The sequence below is a fragment of the Mugil cephalus genome, chromosome 21 (assembly GCF_022458985.1).
Source record: "Mugil cephalus isolate CIBA_MC_2020 chromosome 21, CIBA_Mcephalus_1.1, whole genome shotgun sequence".
NCBI classification, from domain to species: Eukaryota; Metazoa; Chordata; class Actinopteri; order Mugiliformes; family Mugilidae; genus Mugil; species Mugil cephalus.
The window spans coordinates 7,974,601-7,988,176 of NC_061790.1; the positions used below are offsets into that span (position 1 = coordinate 7,974,601).

General features: G+C 45.5%; 1 protein-coding gene across 1 annotated transcript in view; it reads left to right on the forward strand.

The window, feature by feature from the left end:
• syne1a (spectrin repeat containing, nuclear envelope 1a) overlaps positions 1-13,576 on the forward strand; it is a 110,948-nt gene that overhangs the window by 95,174 nt on the left and 2,198 nt on the right. The window contains exons 128-146 of the mRNA XM_047573600.1: positions 465-620; positions 1,216-1,374; positions 1,555-1,721; positions 3,704-3,866; positions 4,354-4,541; positions 4,761-4,911; positions 6,107-6,289; positions 6,379-6,516; positions 6,603-6,794; positions 6,886-7,204; positions 8,626-8,694; positions 9,043-9,176; positions 9,426-9,552; positions 9,652-9,863; positions 10,316-10,522; positions 11,223-11,351; positions 11,454-11,717; positions 11,813-11,902; positions 12,458-12,516. Coding sequence (XP_047429556.1) covers positions 465-620; positions 1,216-1,374; positions 1,555-1,721; positions 3,704-3,866; positions 4,354-4,541; positions 4,761-4,911; positions 6,107-6,289; positions 6,379-6,516; positions 6,603-6,794; positions 6,886-7,204; positions 8,626-8,694; positions 9,043-9,176; positions 9,426-9,552; positions 9,652-9,863; positions 10,316-10,522; positions 11,223-11,351; positions 11,454-11,717; positions 11,813-11,902; positions 12,458-12,516 — 3,107 coding nt within the window. The remainder of the gene's footprint in view (positions 1-464; positions 621-1,215; positions 1,375-1,554; positions 1,722-3,703; positions 3,867-4,353; positions 4,542-4,760; positions 4,912-6,106; positions 6,290-6,378; positions 6,517-6,602; positions 6,795-6,885; positions 7,205-8,625; positions 8,695-9,042; positions 9,177-9,425; positions 9,553-9,651; positions 9,864-10,315; positions 10,523-11,222; positions 11,352-11,453; positions 11,718-11,812; positions 11,903-12,457; positions 12,517-13,576) is intronic.

The following is a 13,576-nucleotide window of genomic DNA, read 5'->3' on the forward strand; positions in this document are numbered from 1 at the left end:
TCTCTGTGCCGTGGGGGTGTAATGTATGTGTGCGTGCATGTGTGTGCTTCCTTTTGTGTGTTTGTGTGTGTGTGTGTTGCGTAATGGAGACATTCTCCTGGTCCACAAATGATTACACCACAGCAAAAGCCGTCACAGTGACGGAGGAGGAGGAGGAGATGGGAGGCTGGTAGGCTTCTACCTTATCCTGCCTTTACCATCGGATGTAGCTGCTCCTTTTTTTCCTAATTAAATGTGATGCGTTGCTGTTATTTTTTGCTCTATTTCAACACTGAATTCTTACAGGAATATGTTTTGCAAGATGATGTGCCGCAACCTTGGTCAGTCTGCTGCAGCTGAGCTTTCCTAGACCTGCTGGTTTTTTGGTTTTCGGTTTCCCTGCGCTCAGTCTTGACTGACTGGTTGACGCCCGTTTCTGTCTTTGTTTTCATCGTTTGTAACCTCTGCCCTTGTCGTGGATGCAGGAGCTGGAGAACAGCGTGGAGGGCTGGACCGATGACCTTACTTCCTTGTTCCTGCTGAGGGACTCCTTGGAGGGCGTGGTCAGTTCAGATGACATCACAGTCCTACAGGAACGCCTCCAGCTGCTACAGCGCCAGTGGGAGGAGGTCTGCCACCAGGTAGATGTACACAATATTCATGCATGTTACCTTCTTTTCCCCCCTTAGCTACGATATCAGATGTATTTAAATGCTGTATTTTAATACTGGATTTAAATTGGCATTTAATTTTCAGTCCACATTTAGTGCGGGGCGTCCCCAATAGATAGAAAATAAGAGAAATCTTATCCATGTTTAAAAAAAAAAAATCCTGGCTGGTATTCAGCATATTTTTATCCAGACTTGACTGGAGACAGACAGTGCTAACAGCTGAGGCACATATGACAGAGTGAGAGTTCAGCTGTGGCTAACTTTCCATTTTCCTGGCCAACACTTAGGGTGTCACAGAACCAGCAGTGTTATTGTGAGCTTTGTGTGACTGTGACGGGGTGTTTGGGTGAGCTTCAGAGAGGATTTGAAGAATTAATAGTGCTTTGATGCTGCAGCAGGGTTTCATTGTTAAGCTTTGCCCGGTTTTAGAGTAATCCGTCGTCCTTAGTTTATCTTCTGCCAATTATATTCTGTCTCTCAGTCTTTTCATTCTACTTCTCTTTTTATATCCATCGCTGCCATTTTCCTCTTCATGACGTCCCTCTCACCCGCTTTGTCCCATTAGCTTTCCCTGCGCCGGCAGCAGGTGAGCGAGAAGTTGAATGAGTGGGCCGTGTTCAATGAGAAGAACAAGGAGCTGTGTGAATGGCTCACGCAGATGGAGAGCAAAGTCTCTCAGAATGGGGACATCAGCATTGAAGAGATGATTGAGAAGCTCCGCAAGGTAATTTACGTAACAAGTGCAGAGTTCACGGTTCACACACTTGTCCAGGTTAAAAAGAACTACAGTTCAGAACTGCATTCAGTGCGTTGGTCTGGAAATATCCGGTCCAAACTAATGCATTACTGAACGACAGCACCGACACACCTCCCGGTGTTAATCTGCGCTGCCTTTCTCCACCAGGACTACCAAGAGGAGATCAGCGTAGCTCAAGAGAACAAGCAGCAGCTGCAGGTCATGGGGGAACGCCTGGCTAAGGCCAGCCAAGACAACAAGGCGGCCGAGATCCAGCACAAGCTCAACAAAGTCAGCGAGCGCTGGCAGCACCTGCTGGACCTCATCGCTGCTAGGTGAGTGTAGAAACGTTTGTGTGGTCTGAGTTCCTCTCTGGTGTCAGTTCATCTGCAAACCGAGCGAAGAGAAATCTCATCCCTCTTGCCTCCTTGTCCTCTTCCGTTGTGTCATTTTTTTTTTGGTTGCATCTTCATCCAGATTTAGCTGGCCTTCTACAAAAAAAGATGCACTTGGAAGAGTTAAACTATTTATGATTGCTCTTCACTTTTGAGGATTAACAGCGAAGACAAACTGCAGTTTTGTTGTTGTGAGTAGAAAGTGACCTGACCCAAACTCCGACAGACAATCCTCTCCCCACCTCAGCTGATTTCCGGTCGTTGCCCTCTGGGACTGCAGCGGAGGAGGGACTGTGTGTGACCTCATATATAGACAGCTGCACTCGCTTTGTCTTCTGCTCTCTCACAGTGAGCCGAACACCTCACAGCTTACAGTTTTCCTTTGCATTTTTTGTCTTGTGGACATATACATGGTCTGCGGACGTTTCAAATGGAAACAAGGATTTTTTTTTTCCTCCAGCGACCGTGTTTTATTGGAAATCTTTTCCCCTTGCTGTGCACTGTTCTCTGAAATGCACTTACATGCATGGAGCGCACAGCCTCTGCTCTTGTTCACACCCTCTGTGTGTATTTGGTGCCTGATATTCCAACACGGTCCTGCAGCACATGCCTCTGACTGTAAGTCTCCTTTTAGAAACAGCAGCACTTGTCACTCAGGCATTCACACACACACACACACACACATACACACATGTCTGTTGGGGCTTCTCTTTTTTAACCTTGGAGAGGCAACAGTTGATAAGTCACACTTGTGCCACCCCTTGCGTGCCCTCCCCCTCTCTGCAGACAGAGTATAGAGAAAGTCCCATGTGGAGCTCACAGACGAAAGAGAGGACTGTTGGGATCGACACGCTAGACTTTCCTGACGTTAACGTTGACTCTGGGAATTCCACACCCCATGGTTTTGGATTTAGGGACAGATAATATGGCAGGATGCCCGAGCGAGGAGGATCTGCCGGACTGCGACTGCGATGTCAACAGGCAGGATGATCTTGAGAATTTATGTTGAAGCTGTTGTTTTTGCTGTCGACAATAAGGATTCATGGTCTTAATGCCTTAGACGATAATCTGTGTTGTTGCTCCAAGTGCTGCAGGATCAGAACAGCTTTCGATGTTCTTCTGCTATACTTTAGGTTTTGACTTTCTGTGTTATTTTAGTTTTATGACCAGAAATGAATGTTTAAAAATAATTGTGCTTTGGACCAGTTCGTTCTCGCAGCTTAGTGTGGATATTGTAAAATACAGTACAGTTAAGACGTGATGAAAGTGCATCTGTGCAACATTTTACAACTTGTTGTCAAATTTTATTTTGCAATTACATTCGTGAAGCAGTTTAGTCCATAGTAACGTGTCTGACACAGCTCATTACAGCTGCAGGTCGTAAACGCCTTCCCTTGGAACAATATATCTGCATAACATGGATTATATGAGTTGGAGGAGACCTGCTAAATGTGTCTGTTTTAAAAGAATTTGGGTTGTTTATGCAATAAAGAACGGCTGCAGCCTTAATTCTCCGAAAGTAATTTTTGATGGAGGGTGAGAGTTGCATTGCTTTGCAGGGTGAGGTGCTGAATGTTGCACTTGCTGAACAAACTGTTGTTAGAGGTGGGTGTTGGGTAATATGATTGCAGCTGTTGTTATGACGGGTTCACACAAGGTTCCTTACAAAAATATCACCGCAAATGTGAAATGAAAATCCTCGTGCTAATTTTACTTTCCTGGTCCTTTAACACGAGTGTAGCTTCATCAAAACTTTTCATGTTCAAAATGTGGACGTGATCAACGATTGCTTTCTGACGGGTTCAGACATAGAAATGTCATTTTAATTCACAGCCAGATCCACCAGTTTGTAGTTACACGCTGTTTATGTTTTTGTGTTGTGTTGACACTGACCATCCTCCGTCGCTTCATTTCTGCACTAGGGTGAAGAAGTTGAGGGAGACCCTGGTGGCGGTGCAGCAGCTGGATAAAAACATGAGCAGCCTCCGTTCTTGGCTGGCTCACATCGAGACCGAGCTGTCCAGGCCCATCGTCTACGACACCTGCGACGACCAGGAGATTCAGAGGAAGCTCAACCAGCAGCAGGCAAGGATCCGCGCACAGTTTATCGATGAGTTTACACGTCGTTTTGCAGAATCTTCATTTATCTTCCTTGCGCATTTTGCTGTATGCACGTTCACAAAAACAAAAATGTTAAGACTAAAATATTGCAGAACAATATGACTCAAGCCGAGCTGGTGGAAAATGAGTGACATTTAGGCACATGAGGAAATGAAGGCGTGACTAACTCAAACATCTCTTGCTGTTCGGCTGAAGCCGGTTCACTGGCGGTATCATTAGACGTCTCGCTGCCAAGACGCTGCTCTAAATGTGGACTGGATTCTGGGACCCCACTGACCTCCTTCCTCTGCAGCGCTGCAGAGTTAGCTTACTCATGGGTTTACTGGAGCAGGGGGACTGGGATCTGTCTTAACAGTAGTGGGAGACGAGCAAGAAACAAAGGGCAGGACACATAAAGCGACACACAGAGAAATGCAAACAGTCCGAAAATATCATTCTGGATGTTTTCCAGGAGCTGCAGAGGGACATAGAGAAACACAGCACAGGGGTGGCGTCAGTGCTGAACCTGTGCGAAGTCCTGCTGCACGACTGTGATGCCTGCTCCACGGAGACAGAGTGTGACTCCATCCAGCAGGCGACCAGAGGCCTGGACAGGCGCTGGAGGAACATCTGTGCCATGTCCATGGAAAGGAGGCTCAAGTCAGTCCCTCTCGGATAATTTATGTCGAGTCTGCTGTTTTTGCATTGTTGCAAATATTCAGAGATGAATCATTAATTGCAAAGTTGAGATTTTGTGCTGAGTGATGATTGATCTCCTAAAGTATGCTACTGTTACCAATTACAATAATGCAGCCATGTGTGTATATGTTATATACGCATCGTCTACTTCCCTCACACTGTGTCTTTTTTTATTTGCAGGATTGAGGAGACTTGGAGGTTGTGGCAGAAGTTTCTGGATGACTACTCCAGGTTTGAGGACTGGCTAAAGACCTCAGAAAAGACAGCAGCTCTCCCTAACTCCTCTGGAGTTCTCTATACCGTCGCTAAAGAGGAGCTCAAGAAGTTCGAGGTGTGTCTTTTTAGCATTTCCTGCCACACAGTAGGACAAAAGTCAGCTACAGTTTTAAATATATTTGTTGCCTCTAAAGCATATGTAAAAAATGTAACTACAAAGAAAATCTAGACAGAGGCAGTCACTCCAGAGACAGAGAGAAAGAAGAGTGTCATGTTACTGAAACTCGTTCTCACTGGTCCGTTCAGCTGCTGCAGTCTGTCACTCTGCACGTGCACATTCCTGCTAGACGAGTGTCTGGCCTGGGCCGTCGCCATCTGCCTTGCTTGTGCCCGACCATAATTCCTTTTTGTTAAACAGTGATTTTTCAGTGTTTGGAATCAGTCTTTAAGATTAAACTTGCATCGCATTAAGTGACTGCTGATGTAATGTCCATAAACAGATAACTGAGTCATGATTGCAGAATGTAAAATCATCAGACGGCTGCAGCTTCTCTCTAGTGTTCACAGACTTGTGCTGCACGCAGCAGGAAATCAGATCATAGTTGTTGACTGAATTATGGAAAAAGGACATTTATATGCTTATTTTGCAAATAAAGTGACAAGAGCTTGTTTTGCTCCAGTAAATCCCATAAATCTGTGACATAGTGGAGGGGTCTTCAACATTTTTCAGGCCAAGAACTCCCAAACTGATGGAGAGATTAAGCAGTATCCCCCTACCTACTATATGTTTTCTATATTAAAGTCGACCGATTGCTTATAATATACATTATTATGATTTTGCATTCTGTATTAAGCTATTCAGATAATACACAGGTTCAGCATAAATACATATATACAATACACTGTTAGCTTCTCTTCTGCTAACATTGCAGCGTGCTTCTGGATTTCACATTGGGACTGAATAGGCTCTTCTGAAATAATTCTGAAATATGTGACCTTGTGATTGGCTCAGCAGCGAAAGGGGCGGGGCCTGCTGTGTACAGGAGGCTTAGATTGACAGGTCTAGCCTGTCAATCTAATGTTTTACTTTGCCAGTTTAAAGCAAAAATCAAAACATGCCGATGTTTCGAGTTTAAATCTTTAGCTAAAATCCACCTTCACTATTCTTACACTGATAATAGATAGAACAACTCAATAGTAGGTCGTTTACGTGTTTACAAGAACCATCTGTCACCTTTAAGTCTTTTCTTTCTGAGTTCACATGAAAAATCTAAACCAAAATACGTTTTATCGTGCGTTTTTTGTCGCAGGCCTTCCAGCGTCAGGTGCAGGAATGTCTGACCCAGCTGGAGCTCATCAATAAACAGTACCGTCGTCTGGCCCGGGAGAACCGCACCGACTCCTCCTGCCGTCTCAGAGAAATGGTGCATGATGGGAACAAGCGCTGGGATAACCTGCAGAAGAGGGTGGCTGCCATCCTGCGCAGACTCAAGGTAGCTGGCTGGAGTAAAATGATCAGTCACCACCTTACACGACTCTGATTTTGTTATTTTAAAATGAATTTAATGTCCGTGTCCCTCAGCACTTCATCTCCCAGAGGGAGGAGTTCGAGACGGCACGGGACAGCATCCTGGTGTGGCTGACTGAGATGGACCTCCAGCTCACCAACATAGAGCACTTCTCTGAGTGTGACGTTCAGGCTAAGATAAAGCAGCTCAAGGTGATTTTGAATCGCCCGTGATTCAACATGTGCTTCTCTGCTACGATTGGGAAGACGCCGTTGTTTTATAACGCGTGTTTGTGCAGGCGTTCCAGCACGAGATCTCCCTGAACACGGTGAAGATTGAGACGGTGTTCAGGCAGGGGGAGGCCCTCATTGAGAAGAGCGAACCTCTGGACGCAGCCGTCATTGAGGAGGAGCTGGAGGAGCTGCAGAGATACTGCCAGGAGGTCTTCGGACGAGTGAACAGATACTACAAGAAACTCACACGGCTGCCTGTGAGTCCACTTCACTTCGTCCCATCACTGAACTGGTACCTACTGCTGTGTCTTGGTTTTCTGCTAACATTTTCTCATTTGTCCCTCCCAGCTGGTAGATGATGAGCTGGACGGTTCAGACAGAGAGCTGGACATGGAGGAAGGTGGCGACCTCTCCGAGCTGCAGTGGGGCGACTCCTCCTTGCCCCGGACGTCCAGCCGACCGGCCTCTGGCGCCGCAGCGCATGTCCGGGCCGACCGCTCGGGCCGTGACACGCCGGCCAGCGTGGACTCCATCCCGCTGGAGTGGGACCACGACTACGACCTGAGCAGGGGCCTGGACAGTCCAGCGGGACGCGCCAATGGGGAAAGGAGCCGAGGGCCGGAGGACGAGGATGAGTATCTGAGGACAGCTGCCACGGTGCTGACAGGTTGGTGGTGACTTTACAGACCCTTGATGTTTGGCTTTTTGTCGGTGTTGAGTCTGTGTTGTCTAGTTCCAGTACTAAACTGAAGCCAAAACTAAAACATGTATCGGATTTTAAATGTGTCGTCCTCTGGTCCCTTACAATTGAATCTCTTTTAATTTAATTCATATAGAATTGGTACCGGTTAGTCTCACATTAAAACAGTAAACACAACTGTCACTGTCTTGATGTGAAAAAGTGAACGATTGTACCCACCAGAGCCGTATATTAGAGAGAGTCTGGCCAACTCAAATCATGTTAGATACATCAGAGGGAAGATTCTACAGTGTAACCCTGTGGGGCGGATGTGCTATGTTGGAATAAATTGCTTATTTTCACCATTAATGGGCCTGTAAATGTTATTGCCAACATCTGTCAATATGTAAAAGGCCCTCACTGAAATATCCCAGCGTCTACTTACTTTAAATATCTTAAATGAGCCAGTAAAATGCTTTGTAGCCCAATCGCCTCATCAGTCACAGAGCTGTGTTTACCTTCTCCTCAGACTAAAAGTTTGCAATTACTCAGAAAAATTAGAAATACTCAGAAATAGTGAAAATTAAACTAGTCTTACTGTTATATTTAGTATAATCATTATAACATAACGTTAGCACACTAGCCATAATAACTTAGTAGTAACTGACACACTGAGTTACATGTCAGTTAAATTTGACTGAATTTAAAATGTGTATATCTAGATGGACATAAATTACATGCACACATTGGTTTCACAGTATATATGACAGTAGCTGCTATTTTTCTAAGCTTTTAGTCTTGATAACTAGCTAGCATGAGGCTAGCGTAAGGCTAGGTTAACTTCAAACTTCTTTGTAAAGCGGTGTTTTTTAAGATCACATTAGTGATGGTATGACTTTAATTTTCCTGTATAAAATCTTAACAAACGTCAACGAGAGACATTGACATTTACCTCACATAATAGGGAGAAATCAGTTGACATCCAGTTCTTCCTTTTAATCTTCAGCTCCTATGACTTTCTTTTCGTTCACTGGGGAAAAGGTTTCCTGATCTAGTGCTGGAGCCGTAGGCTGTAGCACTGTGGCATATTTAAACTTTTAATCCAATTTTATTCTCTGTTATTGCCACTTCTCTATGGGTCAATATTGGTTAGATGTATCTAACATGGCGCCCATGAAACACGTGACCAGCTCAGAACCAATCAGCATTGAGGGATAGCTCAGACGGTCCATTCCCTACTTGGCCAGACTCTCTCTAATATACGGCTCTGGTAGCCACAGACGTCCGCAGAAATAAAAGCAGAAATGCACCAAAGATAAAATAAGCACTCTGAGGTAAACATTAAGACCTGCAATGGTCTCTAGATTACATCATTATAAGTAGTGTATGATGTATGTCTCTCTTCCCAGATGTAGTTATCCCAGAGAGCCCAGAGGCCTATATAAAACTGACTGAGAACACATTGAAATCGTCCTCTGGTAGGAAACAGCACGAGTCAGAAGAGCATGCCATCAACTAAATCATGCTTTATTCTTTTAACAGAAGCTGGATTTCCCACCATCTAAAAAAAAGTCTTTGTGTGTCTGCATGCAGAGATGACCCCATCACTGAGCTGCTTTTTGTTTTATTATTTAGCTTCATCCATGTCACATCATTCATGTGTGATTCCTGTGCTCTTGACTTGCCTTTGCATCACATCTCAGACTAATGCATGCCACGTCTGCACCATCCTCCACCAACAGCATGTTTAACGAAAACTTTATCAAGGAAAGCTTTACCCTTGTATTTCTTTTCATACTTTTGCTTGTGTTTTTTTTTCTGTTTAGGTGAGCCGGGCCAGCTGGAGGCCAGTCTGAGACAGCTGGATCAGGCTTTGGATGCGGGACGGTATCACCTCCAGCAGAGAGAGGCCACCACCAACCGCTCCAGCCCCGACACCGACTCCACATACATGGGCTACGTGAGTCCTCCTCGTGTTTGTTTGCATCTTCTGCCTTAAATCACATCACCTTTTAGAATTAACTGAATAACACCCATTGGCATCTTAATGGTCGGTAACTTGGAGGATTTTGTAGTTGTCAATTTTCCTATTAATGAATTCTTTTGGCTTACATTAATTAGAAACTATTAATCGATGATAGTGGTTTCATTTTATTCTCTAAAGAGAAATAAAAAACATGCTTGACATGAAATAATTTTGTCTCCTCAGATGCGTCTGATGGGAGAGTGTCGTGGCAGCATAGATGCAGTGAAGAGAGCAGAAGGAGAGCTGACTGAAGACGAGGAAGACAAGCCGGGACTAACAAACCCTACCAGCACAGACCCCCAGAGCTCAGGTCAGTTAGACACACACACACACACACACACACACACAGGCACACTGTGCAGCAAATACTCTGTAAGGCGCCTCACTCGATTCCTTTCTTCTCCTCCAGGTGTGATCGAGCGCTGGGAGCTGATCCAGGCTCAGTCTCTGAGTGAGAAGCTCCGGCACAAACAGAACCTGCAGCAGTGGCAGCAGCTGATCTCGGATCTGCAGACCATGCGGGCCTGGCTGGGGCGGTCGGAGGCCGAGCTCAGTCAGCTGCGAGGGCTGAATCACAGCACGGACATACACACCATCCAGCAGAGGATCAAGAAGCTCAAGGTTTCTGCTCTGCGTATCTCTGTGTTAGAGCTGTAAAAGTTGGATCAGATAGAAGAGATTTGCAAATTTCAGATTCACTTGGTTATTTATTTTGTCATCCTTTGCTTTTTTTTCCCGTTCTGTGTCAGTGCAGTAGTGTAAAGTCAAAGACTGTACCTAAAGCGCAGCTTGTGTGCAGTTATTTGACCCCACTGTTTTACTTTCACACACACACTCTCGGTATCTTTCCCTGCCTTTTGATGCCTCCACTATTCTATAAATACTCCCAGATAAATAACCTACATATACCGTGTCCTATCCCAAGCCTCATGTGGCTGCACTCATGCCTGTTGGCGCCTTATCTGCTCTCAGCTCCCTCTATCTAGTAGCACCATGAAGTCTGGCCACGTTATAAATAATCTCTTGCCCCTTCACGTGCACATGCCCTCATGAATAATTTATCTCCCCTTCAGGAGCTGCAGAAGGGGATGGACGCCCACAAGTCCGAGGTCCTGTCCGTAAACCTGAGCAGCGCGGACTTCCTCCAATCAGAGCCCGACTCTGAGGAGGCGTGGGAGCTGAAGGACGCGCTGAAAGAGATGAACTCCCGCTGGGATCGGCTCGGCGCCTCGCTGGAGGACTGGAGGGAGGAGCTGCAGAGGGCACTGATGCAGTGTCAGGTAAAAACACAAGCTGCACAATGAGGCTGCGCAGTGATGAGCGCTGGTTCCTTACTTGGCTTTTTCTAGCTTTTAGTTCTAACAGAAACATTTCTTTGCACGTTTCAGTGTATGCATTGTATATTCTGTGTACAGTGTATTTATAATAAATGTAGAGTCAGTTTATACAGTCAGTGCATGAAACTTTACCTTTACATTACTATATATTTTCTGCACATGTTCATAATATTGATTAATATTGGTCTGCTGATTTTAAAACTGAGGTGACACAGCAACATTATTAAATTATTATTGGAAACAGGACATTTATAGTGGATTCAGGGGAGGGGGGCCTTTGTGGATCAGGCTTTTTGAAGCACATCCCTCAGATACTTGATCAGTTTGAGATCTGAGATGTTTAGAGGCTGGGTCAGCACCTTCGGCATTTTTTTAAGCTGTTCCTAAGAATGTTTTTGCTGTGGTAGTAGACCACATTCTTGCAAATTTCTGGTCTAAACTTATCCACAGGACCATTGGTTTCCCAGCAGAATGTCACATTGTAACACATTGATTAATGTCAGTGGTTTCAGGGCTGTAGCTGATTGGTTCATTCCCAGAAACCATCACAGCTTCTATTTAGTCTGATTCCTTCCCAGGCAGCGACAGCAGACCCTCCGAGTTCATCATCAACAAATCAATAAGATGTAAATATATTTTGCAGGAGTTCCACGAGATGAGCCACGGTCTCTTGCTGTGGCTGGAGAACATCGACCGTAGGAGGAACGAGGTGGTGCCCATCCCTCAGAGACTGAACCGTGACACGTTACGAGCTCATCACAAGACGCTCACGGTACGTCTCCGTGATTAAACAGCGCTTCGGTTTTATCTTACTCAGCGCCGCGGATGTCAGAGTGGTACGTGACTCCTTCCTCTGCTTTTGTCGTCCCCTCAGCAAATCAAGCGCGAGCTGCAGGACTCGCAGCAGAAAGTGTCGTCGCTTCAGGAGCTGTCGGCGCAGCTGCTGGTCAACACTAAACCTCAGACTCTGCTGCCGCAGTCGCAGCCCTCGGAGCAGATCCGGGCCCAGGGCAGCGAGTGTCTGGAGGCCCAGGAGAAGGTTCACGTGATCTGGAACAGGCTGAGGCTGCTCCAGAGGGAGGTCAGCTCAGACCTGGAGGGGCTGGAGAGGAGGTTGGAGGCCATGGACACACAGCAGGTCAGTAGTAGGGGTTAAGTCTTCCTCTTTATTAGCATCATTTCACCCTTAATTTATATATAATGTTAACCGATGCTGTTTTGGTTTATTTCCAGGATTACTTACCATTGCCTGCAGCCAAATCAGAAATCTGTGGATCAGCTGATCGTGGGTCGGAGGCGACCACCCAGAGCCGCAAACGATTGGTAATGTGATTCCTCGTAACATCCAGTAGGGGGGGCTAGCCTATGCACTTAGAACATCATGCTCCATCCTTAACATCTCATAGATATCCCCACCCATGTAGATGCAGACGTTTTCCCTTTAGCGACTGATCTGCTAACGTGTATGTGAAAGTATTTATAGTTGAACCCTCCCGCCTGCCTTTATGAGATGTTTTTGCTGCCCCACACCATGTTTGATCCGCCAAATATTACAAGAAAACCTGGCTTTTCGTTTCACCTTTTAACTGTAAATGATTTAATTCAGTGTCAAATTTTAAGTTTTAAGGTTCATGACATTTGGTTTTGTGAGCTTAACATTTCTGGATTTAGTCTTGAGAAGCCAGGTTTCTTGGTTCTGAAAGTCGACCACCGTCACTGATTATGTTGCTGCCTGTCGGTTATTGGTGGTCGTTCCTCTAGCGATGTTATGGCTCTCTTTATGTTATTTGTTTTTCATCTGAGGCTTTGTCTTTATTTGCCCTTGACTGAAACATTCTTTTCTTTCTTTTACCCTCCCCTGCTCATTGCGTGGTACAGCCCCGAGCCAAAAGTAGTCAGGCCCACCCAGGATCCCATGAAAGCGGCCCGCGCCACAGGTACCTCTCTCCAGGACTCTAGAAGCACGGGACGATGATGGAACCACCCGCAAAGAAACTAGATATCTGTCCAAACCAAATCAGTAAATCACAATCAACCAAGTTTCATACACAGTAAACTATTTGGGATTCACGTTTTGATTCGTAGTATCTTTGATTCACTGCTTTAAAGCTTTAACCCGGTGTTCCATGATCGTCCCTCATCCTAGAGGCCGTGTTGTCAGCTCTTAAACGAGCGGGGAATCGCCTACATCAGGCCGCTCCCTTTCTCCTTTAAATGTTTTTTTTTTTTTTTTCACTGCTTCTCTTTGCTCTGCTGCTTTTTGAATGGCATCATGAATTTATTTATTTATTTATTTTTTGGCTTCTGAGTGACTTTGTAGTACCTTCCTCACCCACTAGATGGCATTGTCTGAGCCCCAGTGATCTCCTCAGCTGTCCAGCTGTCTCTAGTGTCTCTGTTTTTCTTTCTCACGTTTCCTTCCTGTTTCATTCCCTTCATAGTTTTACAGCAGGATATGATGCATTAACCTCCTGCAGGTTTTCCCTCTACGTTAACTCCCACTTTCTCCTCTTGTTTCCTTTCCAGACCTCTAAACTCACCCTCCTCTGACTCATTTCTGATTTAACTTTTATGTCTTCGAAAGCTTAAAAAAAAAAAACATACCTGGTGAAGACGGCCTAAACTAGTCTCGCCATGGAGAAAAGTATTTGTCCATGATTTAAGGCGTCATGCGCTAATGGGCTAAAGAATCCAGCAGAGCAGGAGATGCTGCGTGGCCTTAAACCGTCGGTCACATAAATAAACACGACTCCTCCTCACAGCGTTGCATGGAGGGGGATTAAATCAAATTAGGTGCAGCGCGAGAGGCTGGAGGGAAGTCGCCCGTCCCCGACCTCCTTCAGCCTCCTTCAGTGAGGATGAGTCGCAGTAAGAACATACTGTTCTTCCCCTTGAGTCTTGGCTCTGACGGCGGAAATCTCCAGAGAGGCTTTTTTGGCTTTTCTCCTGCTTCTGTTTGGAAGGATTTGTGGCATTGAACTCTCACATAGTCGGCTC